The sequence below is a fragment of the Microtus ochrogaster genome, chromosome 4, assembly GCF_000317375.1.
Source record: "Microtus ochrogaster isolate Prairie Vole_2 chromosome 4, MicOch1.0, whole genome shotgun sequence".
NCBI lineage: Eukaryota > Metazoa > Chordata > Mammalia > Rodentia > Cricetidae > Microtus > Microtus ochrogaster.
In genome coordinates, this window is record NC_022011.1 from 77,098,921 (window position 1) to 77,116,866 (window position 17,946).

At 37.9% G+C, this 17,946-nt stretch overlaps 1 protein-coding gene and 1 long non-coding RNA gene across 4 annotated transcripts in view; one reads left to right on the forward strand and one right to left on the reverse strand.

Moving 5' to 3' along the window:
* Positions 1-17,946, forward strand: part of LOC113455948 — a 149,870-nt gene that overhangs the window by 18,727 nt on the left and 113,197 nt on the right. Inside the window, exon 2 of one of the 2 annotated variants that reach the window (XR_003376849.1) lies at positions 8,121-8,300. The exons of the other annotated variant lie outside the window; for it this stretch is intronic. This is a non-coding gene — a long non-coding RNA (uncharacterized LOC113455948). The remainder of the gene's footprint in view (positions 1-8,120; positions 8,301-17,946) is intronic. 2 annotated transcript variants of the gene reach the window in all.
* Positions 6,692-17,946, reverse strand: part of Scn9a (sodium voltage-gated channel alpha subunit 9) — a 124,572-nt gene continuing 113,317 nt past the window's right edge. For both annotated transcript variants that reach the window (XM_026778698.1, XM_005346500.2), the window contains exons 22-27: positions 15,012-15,293; positions 14,251-14,304; positions 13,322-13,459; positions 9,916-10,020; positions 9,375-9,645; positions 6,692-8,346 (exon numbers count right to left, since the gene is read on the reverse strand). In XM_026778698.1, the coding sequence (XP_026634499.1) occupies positions 7,154-8,346; positions 9,375-9,645; positions 9,916-10,020; positions 13,322-13,459; positions 14,251-14,304; positions 15,012-15,293 (2,043 nt within the window). In that variant the 3' untranslated portion in view covers positions 6,692-7,153. The remainder of the gene's footprint in view (positions 8,347-9,374; positions 9,646-9,915; positions 10,021-13,321; positions 13,460-14,250; positions 14,305-15,011; positions 15,294-17,946) is intronic.

Genomic DNA, 17,946 nt, shown 5'->3' on the forward strand with positions numbered 1-17,946 from the left:
CCGGTCAGTAGGTTGCCTTTTTGTCTTAGTGACAGTGTCCTTTGCTTTACAGAAGCTTCTCAGTTTTAGTAGGTCCCATTTATTCAATGTTGCTCTTAATGTCTGTGCTGCTGGGGTTACACATAGGAAGCGATCTCCTGTGCCCATCTGTTGTAGGGTATTTCCCACTTTCTCTTCTATCAGGGAAATTTTTTTTTTAAAAAAAATTTTCCATTCAAAAATTTACACTTCCTCTCCTCCTCCCATTCCTCTCCCACTCCCCCGCTCACCCTCCTCCCTCCCCCTCCCTCCTTAAGAGAGGGCAGGGAACCCTGCCCTGTGGGAAGTCCAAGGCCCTCCCCGCTAAATCCAGGCCTAGGAAGCTTTGCATCCAAATAGACTAGGGTCCCAAAAAGCCGGTACATGCAGTAGAAACAAGTCCCAGTGCCTTTATCACTGGCTTCTAAGTCAGCCCCCATTGTCAGCCACATTCAGACAGTCCAGTTTGATTGCATGCTCATTTAGTTCCGGTCCAGCTGGATTTGATGAGCTCCCTGGATTTGATCAGGCACACTGTCTCAGTGGGTGGACCAACCCCTCGCGGTCCTGACTTCCTTGCTCATCTTCTCCCTCCTTCTGCTCTTCAGCTGGACCTTGGGAGCTCAGTCCGTTGCTCTGATGAGGGTCTCTGTCTCTATTTTTCCATCCATCGCCATAGGAGGATTCTATGGTAATATTCGAGATAATCATCAGTGTGATAGTGGGGCAAGGCCAGTTCAGGCACCTCTGCTCTGCTGCCCAAGGACCTAGCTGGGGCCACAACCCAATTTTTAAAAGACTGTTGAGAGGTAGAAGAACACTTTTCAAAAGAAAGAAATGGAGGAATACTAAGCGTTAAAGGACTAAACAGAGGTGAGGGTAGGGTATGGGAAGATTTTGCTTCTTTTAGGGGAAGGTCCTGTATTACAGTTGTCTCAAGCCTCTTATATGAATGAGATGAAATTCTCATATAAATTTTCCCATTCTCAAGTGCTGGAAAAATCACATGTTAAAGTTTTTTTTTTTGAACACAAGAATGGAAAAGATTCTTAAATAAATGAGAATAAATCTCGAGATTCACAAACAACCACAAGATTAACCATAAGTAAAAGAATGTTTTTATTAAAACAGCACCCGGAAATCTAGGTTAAATTTAAAATAATTGTAATTTAATTTTAGAATGTTCTTAATACTAGTGAGATATATTTTCTATACATTTGACATTTTATATTTTACTGAAGTATAAATGAATTATAAGTGTTTAAGATAATTATATTTTGATAAGAGAAATATAATTTTCAAGATATTCTGCTTCTATAAGAATACTATAAAACTTAGGGCCTATCAGCTTATTTGGAACATGGAGTATTTTTGCTCAGTTCTTCTAGAGTTTTGATGTTCATAGGGATTTCTGTTCTTCCAGCTGCAGCACATGAAAGCATTAGAGAAGTTACTCAAATCTTTTCAATTTCTCTTCCCCCAGACAGATCAATCATTACTCTAAGTGCAACTCAAGAGTGACAGAGAATGGAGCTAAGAGAAGCATGTTTGCTCTCTTGCTTGCATATAACTATCAGTTATTCATGTTCTTCTGTTGTGTTCGTGAGGTGCTGCTTCAGCAGAATTCCCTTCTGCTCTGGCTGATGGATAATCCCCTCCACCCAAGAGAGAGGTTGCTATGACTTCTACATCTCATTTTGCTTGTGTTATGGATTTGTGCGGCTTACAACATTGGAAGATTTGAGCTTTTCTGTTAGGGGAAATTTCTGTCTATATCCATCAGTCAGGTTGGGTGTTTTATGCTATCAATTAGTGCCTTTAATTTTGTTTAACAGAGTGACCATGGCAAATATTATTACCATTACAGAGGTTCCTGGCAATCTTTTGAAACCATCTTGCATTCTATTATATTATTTCTAAGGTTGAAATAATAACACAATATAACATCTATGAATTCTACTGTATATTGCATGTAAATCATTAAAAATACTGGATGCTCTAAAGCCTACAACCAGTAACTGATGGAAGCAGATACAGTGATCTACAACCAAGCACTGACTGATGGCTAAGCTCTGGGGGCTTAGTTGAAGAGAGGGAAGAGGGATCCTACGAGCAAGGAAGGTCAAGGTCATGATTGGGAAAACTACAGACAGCTGACCCAAGCTAGTGGGAGCTCACAGACTCTGGAATGACAGTTGGGGAGTCTTTCATGGGAATGAACTAAACCTTCTGAATGTGGGTGACAGTTACCTGGCTTGATCTGTTGCAGGGACCCTTGGCTGTGGTACCAGGACATATCTTGGGTGTATTAACTGACATTTTGGAGTCCATTCCCCATGATGGGATACCTGGCTCAGCCTTGATACAGGAGGGAGGAGCTTGGTCCTGCCTCAACTTGGTGTACCAGACTTTGTAGACTCTTCAAGGGAGGCCTTACCTTATCTGAGGAGTGGATGGGGGAGAGTGGGCTGGGGGTAGGTGGGATGGTGGGAGAAGGGAAGAGAGGGGGAACTGGGGCTAGTATGTAAAATTAAAAATAAATAAATAAAAATTACTGGATGCTCACAGTTAAAATACAGTGGTTTGTATTAATTAGATAGCTAAATTTTAGAACAAACATCCACATTTTAAAAAATGATTTAAACTTTTGTAAATGTCCAGGTTTTCGGACTTAAACATATTGGTTCAATTTACAAATCACAAAAACCCTACATTTGAAATATTTGTATATACAGCACATCACTAAATATTCATTGTTTACAGCAGAAGACATGAAACTCTTCTGGGAATATATTTATGCAGACTCATATGAAACAGGAAATATTGTCATTATTGAGCATGTATGTTGGCTAAGTTGTGGTTCTGCCCAATGTACAAGTAGCCGGGACTCCAAAAATCCTTGGTAGCTCTTGGAGCACCACCCTAACACTACTACTGAGCTAAGTTCTTGATGCTGCGATGTTGGGAACAGCTTGAATGGCTTCACGGTAATTGTTTTACCCTAACCTTCCTACCATGTGTGAAGTAGCACCCTCTCGTACTTTCAATGTGAACAGAGGTCCACAAAAGTAACCTATCCAGGAGCATGGTTTGTTTGGAATCCATATATGGCTCGGAATCACGCACACACGATATTACTTGTCACACGTGCTATGCAGCTTAGCAAGGCCAAGACAAGAAGAAGAACAAGCATACATTACTTTTCTTTAGCTAAATGTTTGCCTTTGGTCACTTCCTGTCTCAACATCTCCCCCTATACAAACTCCCTTGTGGAACTGAATGAATTATTTTGGAACTCCACACTTCTCTTCCTCAGCTTTTGCATCCAGGACTCATTACAATGAAGATGTTCGTGTTGCAAAGACAAGGAAAGGAGAGAAAAAGAAACAAAGAAAAAAAATACAAACAATTATTAAGGATGCCATAAATTTACCCCTAAGCGTACTGAGACACAAAATAAATATGAAATCTTTCATTTTTGGTGACTTTTATTTTAGATTCTATTAACAATTATAGCTACAATGTAATGTTGACAAACTGAAACATTTTGAGCATTCGTGAGTCTATGGGTTTTGTAAACAGCATTCATATATGCATGGCTACTTATTCATGTGCTGGGAGCAGTTCTTGATTGTTGTCATCAGGAAACTAACGACATAGTGAAAACATATACTGAAAAATTGATGGCTCTACACATAAGTTCTAAACCCAGGTCAGGTACTGACCATCCTTATTTAGCTGCCCCCTTTTCATTACTTCAATTCACGTTTGATAAATTTGCTAGTGTGGATGGTTTTATTTACATATGCACTTAATTTCCACTCTTATAAAACTATCAAAATTCTACAAAACCATGCTAGATATTTATGACCGTAAGATGTGACAATTTGAAATTTGAAATAGCTCACAGATTTCTTTTACTATTTGCAGTGAGAAGAGACAAATTAGTTAAATGAGATTCTCCTGTTTTCGCCCAAATTATGTGGATGGATATGCGTTCACATATGCTGTCTATATCTTCATTTATATAGTCAGCATTTTATGTCAATAGGTAAAATAATTTTAGTGGATATACGACTAGTAGCTTCATGGGATGACATTTTATAATTAGTACAAACACGAGCCAATATGAAAAGGGGTGTAAGCTTGCTTTAAGCTTTTACTAAATGTTATTCTATTGTCAAATACCATTTTTAGACCAGGCAGTGGTGGTGCATGCCATTAATCTCAGCACTCAGGAGGCAGAAGAAGGCAGATCTCCCTTAGTTCAAGGCCAGCCCCTGGTATACAGAGTGAGTTCTAGACAGAGTGAGTTCTAGGAAAGCCAGGGCTACCGGGAGAAATCCTGTCTAACAAAAATACCATTTTTAATGGATACTATGTCATAAGTAGTGATTTGGAGGATAAACATATTTGTATGTATAAAATAATATCACATTTAAAATTATATAGTTCAGAATGAAATATGTTCAGCACGAAGTAGAAAAAAAGAGAAACTTTATAACTGTTATTTTTTTGCAATGCTAAAAAAAAAGTATATTGAGGAACCAGTTGCCAATATATTAAATTTACATAAAAATCAACCATGGTAAAAACATTAATAGCAAATCACAGGTAATCTATACCAAACATCTGCACATATTATATCCATAAAATATTTACAATGTAGTTATATTTTTAATGGGTGCAAAATAATGAGAAACTGATTTCAACTGTTAAACAAGCTAATCTCTTAGCTGAATGTATTAAAGCTTGTTACAAATGAAAGGTTTTGTGTGGAATCCCCAAATTAAGCCGACCAAACCTATTCTAGCAGCTTAACAGATGCACAGGGCTCTATATTGCTGAGCTGAGCACTGTTTGGAATCTTCTGTAGAAATTAAACAGTAGCCCCCCAAACTAGGCTAAATGGTTAAGCATAGATGCAGAGAGCTGTCAGTCTTACACTTAACTTCTTAGGTCCCTTAGACAAATGGGTGTAATGAGACTCTTCTCTAGGACACTGTACAACGCACCACAGTGGACAGCATTCTGAGCAAGTCTGTATAATTTTATCTTTCTTCTTGTTCTTATAGCTTTGCTTCTTCACTCCCTCCTTGCATTCCTCATTCTATCTTTGTCTCTTCATGTCTCTAGTAATGTTTGAACTTTTCTTTTTAACTGGGCAAGAAATAAAGAATATACGTTTTGATTACTTATTATACCAACACCTGTGTTACCTTTGAATTTCAAAAGCAATTTGATGAAGTATGTTTTATGCAGTTACTTCAAAGTTTCCCTCAGAATTGTCTCCTTTTACTCAGCTCTATTTTCTCTGCAAAGATAATGTGTTGGAAGAATGGCTTCATCTTCTTAGAGTAAAATTACGAGAGAATGAGTCAGGGCCACTTATGCTTACCAAGTGCTTCATAAACATAAAGTTTTTGATTTCCAATCCTTTGTAGGGTAGTTACAATCAGCTCAAAATGAATGGGCTTTCAAAATGATAAGCCTGGGCCATTTTCCTGCTCAATGTAAAGTATATTTCATATCACAGATTAGAATATTAAGGAGGAAGTGTCAACTATGTTATTTACAGATGAAATAATAGAGGTTCAGAGGTCTACTTCCACAATCAGGGAAATTAGTGATGATAAAGCAAGCTGCTGAGACTTGCTCTCTGAATGCTGTTTCATTCATACTGCACACCTGGTGGGCTGCTGTTTCATTCATACTGCACACCTGGTGGGCAGGTATTAAAAGCCTGGTGTTCCTTGTAACTTGGGAAGCTGCCAAACACATTAAGGATTGTATTTAAGAGATCTGCAGTACATACTGTGTTCCGGTCATCTGCTCAAACAAGTGCTAGGGTATCAAGTAGCTAATTGCATTTCAAGGTGCATTTCATTAAAAGGAAGCATTAAATTTGCTTAGAGATAAAATATGACAGACCAATATGGCATAAGAAGATAAATGTGACAACTGGCATTCAGAGTTGAGTCATTAGCTGTCTTATTGGGCAAGTTGGATGAAATAAATGTAAGTAAATGGAACTTTGCAGAATATTTTTTTCTGTTAACAGTCTTTGTGTTTTATATTATGAAATGTGATATATATATATATATATATATATATATATAATATTTCCAATAATTTCTCAAGGTCCGTAGTTATTGTACATACAATGTGGGATGTAAGAAAGACAGGCTAACTGTTCTCAGTGAACCTAAAGTTCTAGCTAAGCGACTGAGGTGGGAGAATCAAGTGAGCAGAAAATTCTGCAGATGTCATCATAAATCAAAGTGAATGCTAATCTATGCAAATGCAAGTGATGTCTTAAATAAGCAGCCTACATATGCTTCAATCCCATGACATCTTATAGATACCTATAAATTGCTTTTGATGCAATGTAGGGTAAGTTAGAGCACCTCGAAATATAAACTGAACTCTAGTTATGGATAAAGAGTCTGACTCCCTAATAATAAGATGTTTTGACAAAACTTTCATTACTAATTCCCATTACTATTACAAGTAATTTCATTTCAAACCAAAGGCAAGCCGGGCGATGGTGGCACACGCCTTTAATCCCAGCACTAGGGAGGCAGAGGCAGGCTGATCTCTGTGAGTTCGAGAGCAGCCTGGTCTACAAGAGCTAGTTCCAGGACAGGCTCCAAAGCCACAGAGAAACCCTGTCTTGAAAAAAAAAAACCCAAAAAACCTAATCAAACCAAAGGCAAAATATTTGCACTGAATTCCCAATCATAACTAATCCTGTTTGTATTTGTGTCTGTGTGTATGTTTGCGTTTGTACCTGAATTTCAATATTTAGATGGGGTACACACTTAATTAGAAGCTAGAGAAAAGATATGGAGACAAAATGGTCTCCATGATTTTGGGACTTGTTAAATGATTAAATCACCCTCGATTGTAGTAATGATTATTCCCTACACAGTTACGCTCATAATTCTTATAGAATCATTTACCAATGCAAAAATAGCCATGTGCCAATGCTGCCTGCCAGACGCTCATTGGATCAGAACTAGGGGCTGGGCTGCCTTTCAGAATGTTTGGATAAAAAGAGTTTGGCATAGAGCTCCGTGAAAGAGTCTAGTTAACACCAGTGAGTCACCTTCACAGGCTGTAAACACATGAGGCTCTATTCCCCATTTTCTTTCCCATCTTTGCCTTTGTCTTCCTTTTCTGTTTCGTCTGTCTCGTATTTCTCTTGATCTGGCTTAGTGACACTGTCATACGAAGGTGGAGAGACAGCAGAGGCAGTTGCGTCCGTCTTTTCTGGACTTGAGTTCTCAATAACATTATCAAAAACTATATCTTCTTTATTGGGCAAGTCATCATCCCTGTCTCCATCTTTTATGTATATACTTGATATATTCTTGACGTTTTGCCGAAGGCGGTACCTTCTGTAAGCACGCTGAATGATAGTAGCAGATACATCCTCTTGTTTTCGTTTTAGTGTGGTTGTGATGGGTTCATAGGACACTTTAGAAGGATTTGCGGACATAAACCTTTCTTCCATCTGTGAACGAAGAGAATCCATCTCTCCACTCTCACCCAAAACCCTCTTCGTAAAAGCAAATAAGATGTCCAGGCAGTGGATGCGGTCTCCGCTCACCATGGGCAGATCCATGGCGATGAGCTGGACTTTGTTTGGCTTTGCGATGAGAAGGGGAGGATCCAGGGCAGCTGCAAAGTCAGAGAGCTTGCAGAACTCTATGAACTGAGTGGCATCGGGATCGAACTTCTCCCAGACCTCATAGAACATCTCAAAGTCGTCCTCACTTAGAGGTTCAGTACTTTCTTCTGTGGCGACGCTGAAGTTCTCCAGGATGACAGCGATGTACATGTTCACTACAACCAGGAAGGATATGATGATGTAGCTGACAAAGTAGAAAATCCCCACAGATGGGTTCCCACAGTCCCCTTCTACTGAACTTCCTGGATGAATTTTTTTGGGATCACAGTCGGGAGGCGCACTATTGAGGATGGGGGCCAGCAGCCCATCCCAACCCGCCGAGGTGGTGATTTGAAATAGGCAGATCATGCTGTTGCCAAAGGTCTCAAAGTTGAACATGTCGTTAATGCCAGCTTCCTTTTTAACATAGGCAAAGTTGGACATCCCAAAGATGGCGTAGATGAACATGACCAGGAAAAGCAGGAGGCCAATGTTGAACAGCGCGGGAAGGGACATCATCAGAGCGAAGAGCAGGGTGCGGATGCCCTTGGCGCCTTTGATCAAGCGTAGGATTCGGCCAATCCTGGCCAAGCGGATGACTCGGAAAAGGGTAGGGGACACAAAGTACTTCTCTATCATGTCGGCGAGAAACATTCCTATGTGGGAGGGGAAAAATAAATGGAAATTTTAGATACTTATGTGGGACAATATCACGAATCTAAATAGCTTCGTCCTCCATCTTACAAATTCAAATTTTCTTTTCTATCTTGAATTCAGTATTTTAGCAAATAACTGCTTGTGACATTTTTCCATCTTAACTAAATTCATGCATGCATTCCTCTCTATTTCTGTCTATAAGATGTTTTTCATTCTCTTGAGACTAACGTTGTGTCATGAATAGAAAGGATTATGCACCCTCATGCTCAAAAATCTATTTCCAGGACTCAGAATGGAGTTCAGTGCTAGAGCCAGCCATAAACTGATTCTAAAAGATGGAAAAAACGGGAGGGAAATAATTAAATAAAAATTTAAAAATTATGCAAATTTTCTAACTTTTTTATTTTTTTTTAAATTGGGTCTGACCATGTAAGTTTTGCTCTTGGCTGGACTGAATACTGCTGTGTAGAGCAGTCTAGTCTGGAACTTCAAAGAGATCTGCCAATCTTTGCCTCCCCAGTGCTGTGATTAACCGGGCCACCACTCCAGCTGCCCCACGTTTTCAATACCGACCTTTGATTTTTATGGCTATCAGGTGAGTTAACTACTAATTGTCAACGTCTAGTGTTTAGTTTCTCTGAATCTTTTGACCTTTGATTTTAAACACTGTTATGGCTATTATTACTGCTGTGTTTTCAGTCTGTAATCACTGTCAGATGAAAAGTTTCACTGCTAGTTTTAGGGAAATTATAAATTAATTTCATCAAACTAGTCACTGAGGCTGGAGAGTGGTCACTCAGAGGTTTGGGGCTCTTGCAAAGGACCTGAGCTTGGTTCTCAGCTCCTATATCTGGTACCTCTCAACTGCCTGTAACTATAGAATTCTGATGTAGAAAATGCTTTCTTTTATGATCTCCCCCATTCTTTCATGCTAATAATTCACTTGAAAGTAAAACAGATCTCAAGCCTGCAGACACTGCTTTGAGCAGCGTGGACTTTATCCACAATTAAAATTAAATGTCCTTACCTACAATGGAGAGGATCACTACCACAAAATCAAAAATGTTCCATCCCACAGTGAAGTAGTAATGTCGGAGGGAGATCAGCTTCAGCACACACTCCCCAGTGAACAGGATAATGAAGACCACGTTGATCCAGTACAAAACATCAGTCATGTAATCACTTTGCCCTTCTTTTTCTACCATCATGGTTACCATGTTGAGGCAAATGAGGACCATGATGGTGATATCAAAAGCTTGATTTGTCACTAAGTCAAATATACATCCTTGGAATTTGTTCTGCAAAACAAACCAAAAATGACAGAGAATGCAGAGTAAAATTCTCAAGTACTATCTTCATCTTAAAAAATACAAGGGATCTATAAGGAGTTGGGGGAGGGAAAACATGATCAAAATTTAATGCACAAAAAATAAATAAATTTTATAAAAAGAGTAAAATATATTACAGTTAGGAAATGAACACAAATTAATATTGCATGTGTATGCACACATGCGTACACACACACACACACACACACACACACACACACACACACATTATATATTTACCCCTGGCCTAGGAATTGGCTTTTGTGGTTTCTTGGATCCCAGCTTCTTCATTGCATTATAGTACTTCTTCTGTTCTTCTGTCATAAAGATATCTTGACCTCCAAGGTAAAGAAACAAAAGAGAAACCCACTTAAAACCAGAATCAATGTACAGTTCTTTCTTCTGATTAATAAAAGAGTTATATATTTAAATATAGAGATGAAATTTATTTTCACATGCCTATAATCTATACATAAGATGCCTAAAATGAATACCTATGTATAAACATGGTCATAATGTAATTCACATTTGTAGAGTACACACATGACCTTGATTATATTTTCACAGACTTACCTGTGATATTTTGTTTTATTTACTGAGGTATCATTTCCTCTCCTAGTTTTATTACTAAAATATATTACTGCTAAAATCAGGTGGATTAGGAATACTTAGAAATGCCTTTCATGCTTTTTCAAATGACTTGGATTCTCATCAGGAGTAGAGTTCTACAACAGCAACTAGCATAATATTAATTTTCTATTATTTTATATTTATTTCCCCACATCGCTATTTCATGAATTGAGAAAAGAAATAACAGACAGTGCTAGAAATGTATGTGCAGTTCTTTAGCTGTGTCAGCATCTATGTGTGTGTACACTTCAAATTTTATAGATAATAACCATCTTATGTGTACAACATGTCTATAAAACATAGATGATTGTCTTTTGGTATTGACTTTGTCTCATACCCACAATATCTCATTAAGCATGTTAATATTAAAATTAATATTAAAATCCAAGAAAATATGACATCTGAAGCATTTGGGACTCCACCATTTTGAATGGAGGATATTTTAGTGTAGCTGTGCTTCATCTTCCTCATAAGGATATGGTTATTAAAAAGGGTTGTCATTACTCAGAATTCACATACAGGTGTCCACATCCATGTTCAGCCTCTGCTTCTTCTGAGTTTCCAATTCTAAAACGTCAACCTACTCATGGCTTACCTACTACCCTTCAGTTGAATGCTTGTGGTTATCTTTAGAAATTGAAATGTCACAGGAAAGTTTTAATGATGAAGAGGATACTGATAGAGATGATGGATGGTTGAGAGAACTGGCAAAATGGGAGTGTGCATCTCAAAAGGGTGGGCAGAGTCATAATCTGAAACTAAAATACTTGCATTTAAAATACTTAAGAGGCTACATTGAATCCTGGGTAACATGTGGGCTTTGAAGCAAACTGACGCCTTTTTGTGCTTGCAATAGTGAATTCTGTGCACTATAGGCATGCCAATGTGTGCACATACTTATCTATAGATGCCTAGCTGAAACCTGAAATACTTTTCTCTAGGAATCCTACTCCTATTTTTCCAAAAGTGTCTTTTGGTAGTACCCAAACCATAGTAACTCAGTTAATTTTCAATAAACCTAAGGCATAGATTCTCTTCTCCTGCAGTGCCCAACAGCCGTGGTCATTCTTTGACAAATTTTCTTAATTGAGTATGTTCTTTATTAACTATTGCCATGGTGGGCTATTTTAAATATTCTAAGAACTGCTCAGGTGACAGATTCAACAGGGTCTGAACTAACCTGAGTTTTCAGTCACAGATGACTTTTATGAAAGTCCATTTTCATAATCTGTGGCTGAAGTAACTCTGCATCTTGGTCTATGATAAAGCTATTCTCTAGGGTCAGACTGTAGAAATGTCATATATCCTCTCTAATAAGTTAGCCAGAGTTAATTTCTCTAGATTTCACACATGAGTCATCTTACAAAGTATCAGACATAACAGAATCCCAATAACGTCAGTGTCCTGCATGCCTGTTACGCCTTGCTTGAAATACCCAATGACATAGCAGCTCCTACTGAACAACATTTAATTAATAAGGATTTTCAAATTTGCTTTCACAAAGCTACAAACATCATGAATATTTCTATCTCTCCCTTCAAATCTAAGTTCCATATTAACTGGGTGAGTTGCTGTTCATCTGAACTGTTGCGTCTTTTATTAGAGATAGACATATACGCACCCCTTTCTGTTCTCCTTTATGGAGATTGTCCATTATTTGACCTCCTGCTTGCTGCATGTCCTCTTACCTACCTTCAGAAGGTTTATCAAATGCCACTCACAACTGAATCCACTTTTCTGACTACCCCTGTGAATTTTTGTGTAATTTTCTCCTTGCACTTTTCACTCTTTCAGATATGCAGGTCATGAAGCTACAGTGGAGTGGATGGAATAAAAGTTGAGTAAATATTCAGCAGATAGGAGATCTATTACTGGCTTTATTTAGTCTATATTACTTATTAGGAGCCTGATTTAGGGTCAGTTACTCATCCTGTTGTGCCTTTCCTTGTTTCTACTTTCATCGCTTTTTTTTTTCTTTTTTTATTTGTTTTTTTACTGGGACTAAATCCAGGGTCTTGTGCATCTTAGGTAAGTGCTTTACCTATGAAATCCCCAACTTTATATCCTCTTTCCTAGGACATTATAGTAACAATAAATAAGAATATAACGGTTGACCTTGTAAGTTGAATTCTATCACCTTAAATATATATGAACCCTAATTCCTAACAACATAGAAAATGACCTTGATTAAAGATAGTGCTGCTGCCTAGCGTTGTTTAATTAAGAGGATGTCCAAGTGAAACAGAGTGTTAATAATGTGACGTGATGGGTACTTATTAGAGGAGCAGACAGTATAAAAAGGGAGAAGGATATGATGATGGATAGATACTAGATTCACACTGCCAAAAGACAAAGGCAGGCTTGACTGACAGGAGCTTGACTGGGGATAAGTGGTGGATCCTCCTCTAGAGGCCTTGACAAGAGCAGGACCCCTCTACTGCTTTGATTTTGTTCTTTAAACCTGTAGGGGAAGACACCACTGTTGTTTTGAGTCCTACTCTTTGTAGCATTTTGTTGTGACAGTCCAAAGGAACTACAGCTGTTATGTGGATTAATGAGTTAAAAAGCTCAGGAGAGTGATTGATATGCACACTCAGGGAATCTTACTTTCATTAGCTATATTGTTCCTTATGCTACAACAAAGGTGACCTCATCTTAGCAACCACATCACATGTGATGGCCACCTATGCGCCATCTTAAAATGCCACAGAGCAATGGCTAGCAGGACAAAAGGATACTTCTAAAATAAATAAAACTACTTTGAAAGTAGCTCACTGGTTTGAATTAGTGATCTAGTTAGTGTTCAGTCCTTTATAGGCAACCTCAGGGAAAACAGAATAATTAATGTTATGTTTAAAGCTACGACAGAAAACTTTTATACAGTAAAATGATAGGATTATGTATATATGAAATTGCATGTTTGACCAATACTTTGAAAAATAAAATGTAAAGTAACCAATTAACTTCGAGTTAATTCTTTTTCAGTGCAATAAAGGAAACACTTAAAAATACTTATCTTCTTTTTCTGTTGGTTGAAATTGTCTATGATGACTCCAATGAACAGATTCAAAGTGAAGAACGACCCAAAGATAATAAAGATGACAAAATAAATATACATGTAGAGGTTGTATTCATATTTCGGCTGCTCATTTACCTGTGGAAAGAGTCAATAGCATGTTGACAATAAAATTTATTATTTTTGCTCTCACGTGTGTTGGCAAGGTAATTCTAAGACTGCTATCCTAGAAAGAGTGTTTCAGAAGCATTGTTAAAACTTCGTAGAATCACTGTTAAAAATTTATCCAGTAATAGCAAGTGTTTGATAGATACTTACTCTGTATAGTCACACAATTTTAAAGTGATTTATAAAAGATATAATCATATGCAGAGCTTAATCTCAGTCAAATAGGAGAACTCTCAGCTAAATGATGGAAAGAATACTCTTAATTTCCAAATTCATATTAATTTTATTGTATTTCTATTGATTATAAATATGTTTACTGGATTTTAGGAACATAAACTAGCCAATAATCTTTAAGGTTTATTAGATAAGATTTTATTTCAATGTGCTTCAAAATATAAAAACAGTAAAAAAAATCTGAATAAAGATAATTTCATATTTATTCTGATAAACTTGTGTTTGCTGTCCATTAGAGACCACTAGCCTATGCTAAGTGCTGATTGGTGAATCCTCACAACATACCCATGAGAGAGACACTGGATTATTTCCTTTTCCCAGTAGATTAAACTAAGACTCAGACAGTGAAAGTACAGTGCTCAGAGTTGGTGGAAGAATTTGCGAAATGTAGTAGATCCAGAACCACTCGACTGCAGCAGGGTGGCAGCTTTTCATTATATTTGTACGTATTCATGGCATGCATGAGACCTGTGGTTCAAAATCTACTGAGTTAAACTAAAAAAAAATTAAAATTGATCAATACTTACATTGACAGAGTCAACAGCTGCATACATAATATCCATCCAGCCTTTGAAAGTTGCCTGCAAGTCCATTTATAGAACTTTAGTGTGGAGCCCAGACTCTAAAGTGATTATAAATAGAGCTATGTCTATTTAGTCTTACAATATTTACTAGTAGTGTCAAATAAGTTTTGTTCTATTTTAAAATACGAGTTTTACATAAAAATACTGTGACATTTTAAATCAGAGTATCATATTTGTTTATTTCAAATGTAAAAGCCGTGCTATAACAGCTATAATTTTTAAAAAGGTCATTATCTAAACTTTTTTCCTAATTAAACATTTACAAATTGTTACAATTTTTACAAATATTATGAATTAATGCATATGAACTTCTACTTTCCAAAAGTGGAGAAGAATGTTATTGTTAGGGCAAGAAACAATTTGTCTCCATTTCCTCAAGGCTTGTCTATGCCTCTAGGAAAGTCTTCTCATTCCCTTGTAAGATAAACATAGAAGTTTCACAATGGCTACTTGGAAGTGGATATTCTGGTGATGCCATGATGGAGGTTCGAGTGAAAACAAACTTAATACTGGATTAATAAAAATACAATTCAAGAACTCTGTGCTTTTTAGCCATGCTGATAGGCAACACACTCTAAAAGAAAAGCAGGGCTATTGGAAACATTTCATGGCATCTTAATTTCTACGTAGCAGCTTATCTATCTAAACAATGAATGACACCCTCCACTCTGCACCAAGCATTCGTCGTGAGAAGAATCACTTACAACTTGAAGCAGAGACAGGTAGCCGAGCCCAACGTTATCAAAGTTCACTTTCAGGTTTTTCCATCGGACATTTCCACTGACATTCATAAGGGCAAAGCACTCAGAGCGGTTTGCAACTTGAGCTGTGGGAAACCGTGAGCCATCTGTAGTGTTAACGCACTCGTAGAACTTGCCAGCAAACAGATTGACTCCCATGATGCTAAATATTAGCCAGAATATAAGACATACAAGAAGCACATTCATGATGGAAGGGATTGCTCCTATGAGTGCATTGACCACCACCTGATACCAGAAAAAAAAAAAAAGGACTAGTTAAGATCCGTAGAAAATGTCAAACAGACATCAATATAAAATTCAAGGTCGAAGACCAAGCAATAACAGATCTATATGGAACAGCTGGTAATGGCTAGGAGTGTGCCAAACAACACGAGGTGTCCTAAGTCCTGGGGTTTTTGATTTACCAGTTTCATGATTAACAAACACGTTAAAGCTACTAGAATAAACAGAAGAGTAAATGGCCAAAAATGATAGTGCACTTCAAAGAAATAAAAAATATAAGATAAAACCTTTAGAACCTGACGCTGACAGGACGAAGTCATGAATGCACAAGCTTCAGAAAAGAGAGAAATAGAAACATTAATGGCAAAACCCAATGAAGTGTGTGTTTACAGTCTCACCATCCTGGAGTAACCAGCCTTCAGAAGCCCACTCTCCTGTATAGTGAAGTTGCTGGATTGTATTTCATTGGGTTAAGGTTAGGAGTCCTTGGGTTGTTTGCCCTCTTTACGTTTTGATGATTCTACAACATGGAGGCAATTCTCTTGTAGTTATTGTTCTAATTCTAAAAATGACTCCTATGCAAGTGCCTGCCCGAGTATAGAGCGTGCTGGCCTCAGCCTAAACAAACATGCTCTGCAGCTTTCCTTCCTCCTTCCTTCTCTGCTGCTCCGCAGCCTTGACTTTGTTAAGGCTCCAGTGAGTTCCTTGCTTCAATTTTCCTGCATTACTGCTTCTGGAGTAGCTCTTCTCTCTCTCCCTGGGTTTTCATAGTTATCACATCCTTCAGAAATCCGTCTTTCTTCTCACCCTTCAGCTCTCTTCCACGTTTGAGCACGAACAATTTAGAGCTAGTTTATGAGTGTTTGCGTTTCAGTTTAACGTGTTAAGCAGGACCTCAAGAAACTTCCAAACGGAGACACGTTTAGATCCCTGACTATCTGTGAATGAGTCTAGAATAGAGATAGAAAATATTCTTAAATTTCTTTAGCTGGTATGGGTCCCATGCCTTTGTAGCCATCTGTTGCACATAAACAAAGGGTCCTGCTCTGCTTCCGTAGAACCTTTCTTCATAGCAACAGTCAGTGGACTGATGGTGACTTCCTAACCCCTCAACTGGAACAGTAAGAATGACTCTGGAAAGATAGTCATGGCTCTGCAATATTAACACATTTTGAGAACTTTCTTAAACTGTCACAGGCAGACAAGCGCCTATGTAGTACAACGGGAGGTACCACAAAATGCTGTTTCCCTGGCCTGGGTCGATTTACTTGCTGATGGGAAGGTGCGGTCTGTTTACCATTACAGTCTTCATTTTTACCAGCACAATAACTGATGTTTCTGTGTGTATTTATAGGATTATGAGAAAGGAACAGAGCCTCAGCATTCTGAGGAAACTACATTCAGATCTTTCGATTGTATTGTTTTTTTCTTCCCCCAAAGTGACACTGCCGCTTGAAGAGATACTTCTGTTTTTATGGCAAACATAAATAAATATTTGGATTCTGTAATATGTTAAAATATTTTGAATTAGATCAATCCACCTTAATTAAAATGAGCAAAAAACACTACTAGCCCCAACAACAAAAACACCCTGTAAATTGTAGCCTGGCTTTATCAGCAAATGAAATAGTTTTTAGGCACAAACATGTTTTTTGCTTATAGAGAAACAATAGACATCGCTCAAATCCTTGGGCCAATAAATATAACACAACATTCCACTAATGCACAAAAAAATAACTTAGAATTAGGAATACTAAATACCATCTATGTTCATAAAATGTAAAAGCGTTTTGCATTCTTACAGTGTTTTGCTTATGAATTCTTTTCAATTACTGACCTCTCATAAGCTTGGGAATCATTGACGGTATGCATGAGCTAGCAAAAGATTAGAGAGCTACTTAAACAAGCAGAGTTAACAGTCTAAAGGCTGAAGGTCAGAACGTTCTCTTATGCTCACATGAGTTTGGCAGGCTGAGTGAACCTAGAGTGGACCACGGGAGGCTGCATGTGTTGTGTGCACATGAGCTCACGTACATGCACTGGCTATCACTGATCCAGGTTCTTATGATGGTGAGACATGTCTTCTACCATGGAGCTATCTCTCTAGTTCCTGTTTCTCTGAGATGTGATCTCACTACATGGCCTAGGCTAGTCTCTCAATCATGACCTTCTTTTCTCAGTTTTAAAAGTGGCTAGTCAGACTGAGTTAGAAGTCTGCATTTCTGAAAATTCCCAGGCAATACTGACAGCTTGCCAGTATTCAATTATCTAAAACACATGAGCCAGATTGGTCTCCATGTTAAGTTGCTCTGAGGTTGCAAGTAAAGAAGCAAGTGGGTAAAATATGATGGGAGTGGGGAGTATGTAGTCATAAGTGAGAGGGTGCTTGGGTATGTCTTGTGTTGAACAGACAAGGTAAATTCAAGGGCAATTTAATGGTGAGGAGCTTGTATTGATGCTATGCTGTCTACTATACTCAAGTTGGTGAGCTAGGGATGAAAACAGGAGACAGAAGCACTCCAAGGTGAACGAAAAATTTTGGCTGAGGAATAAGGCATAAATCTGAAGAAGAAGAAGAAGAAGAAGAAGAAGAAGAAGAAGAAGAAGAAGAAGAAGAAGAAGAAGAAGAAGAAGAAGAAGAAGAAGAAGAAGAAGA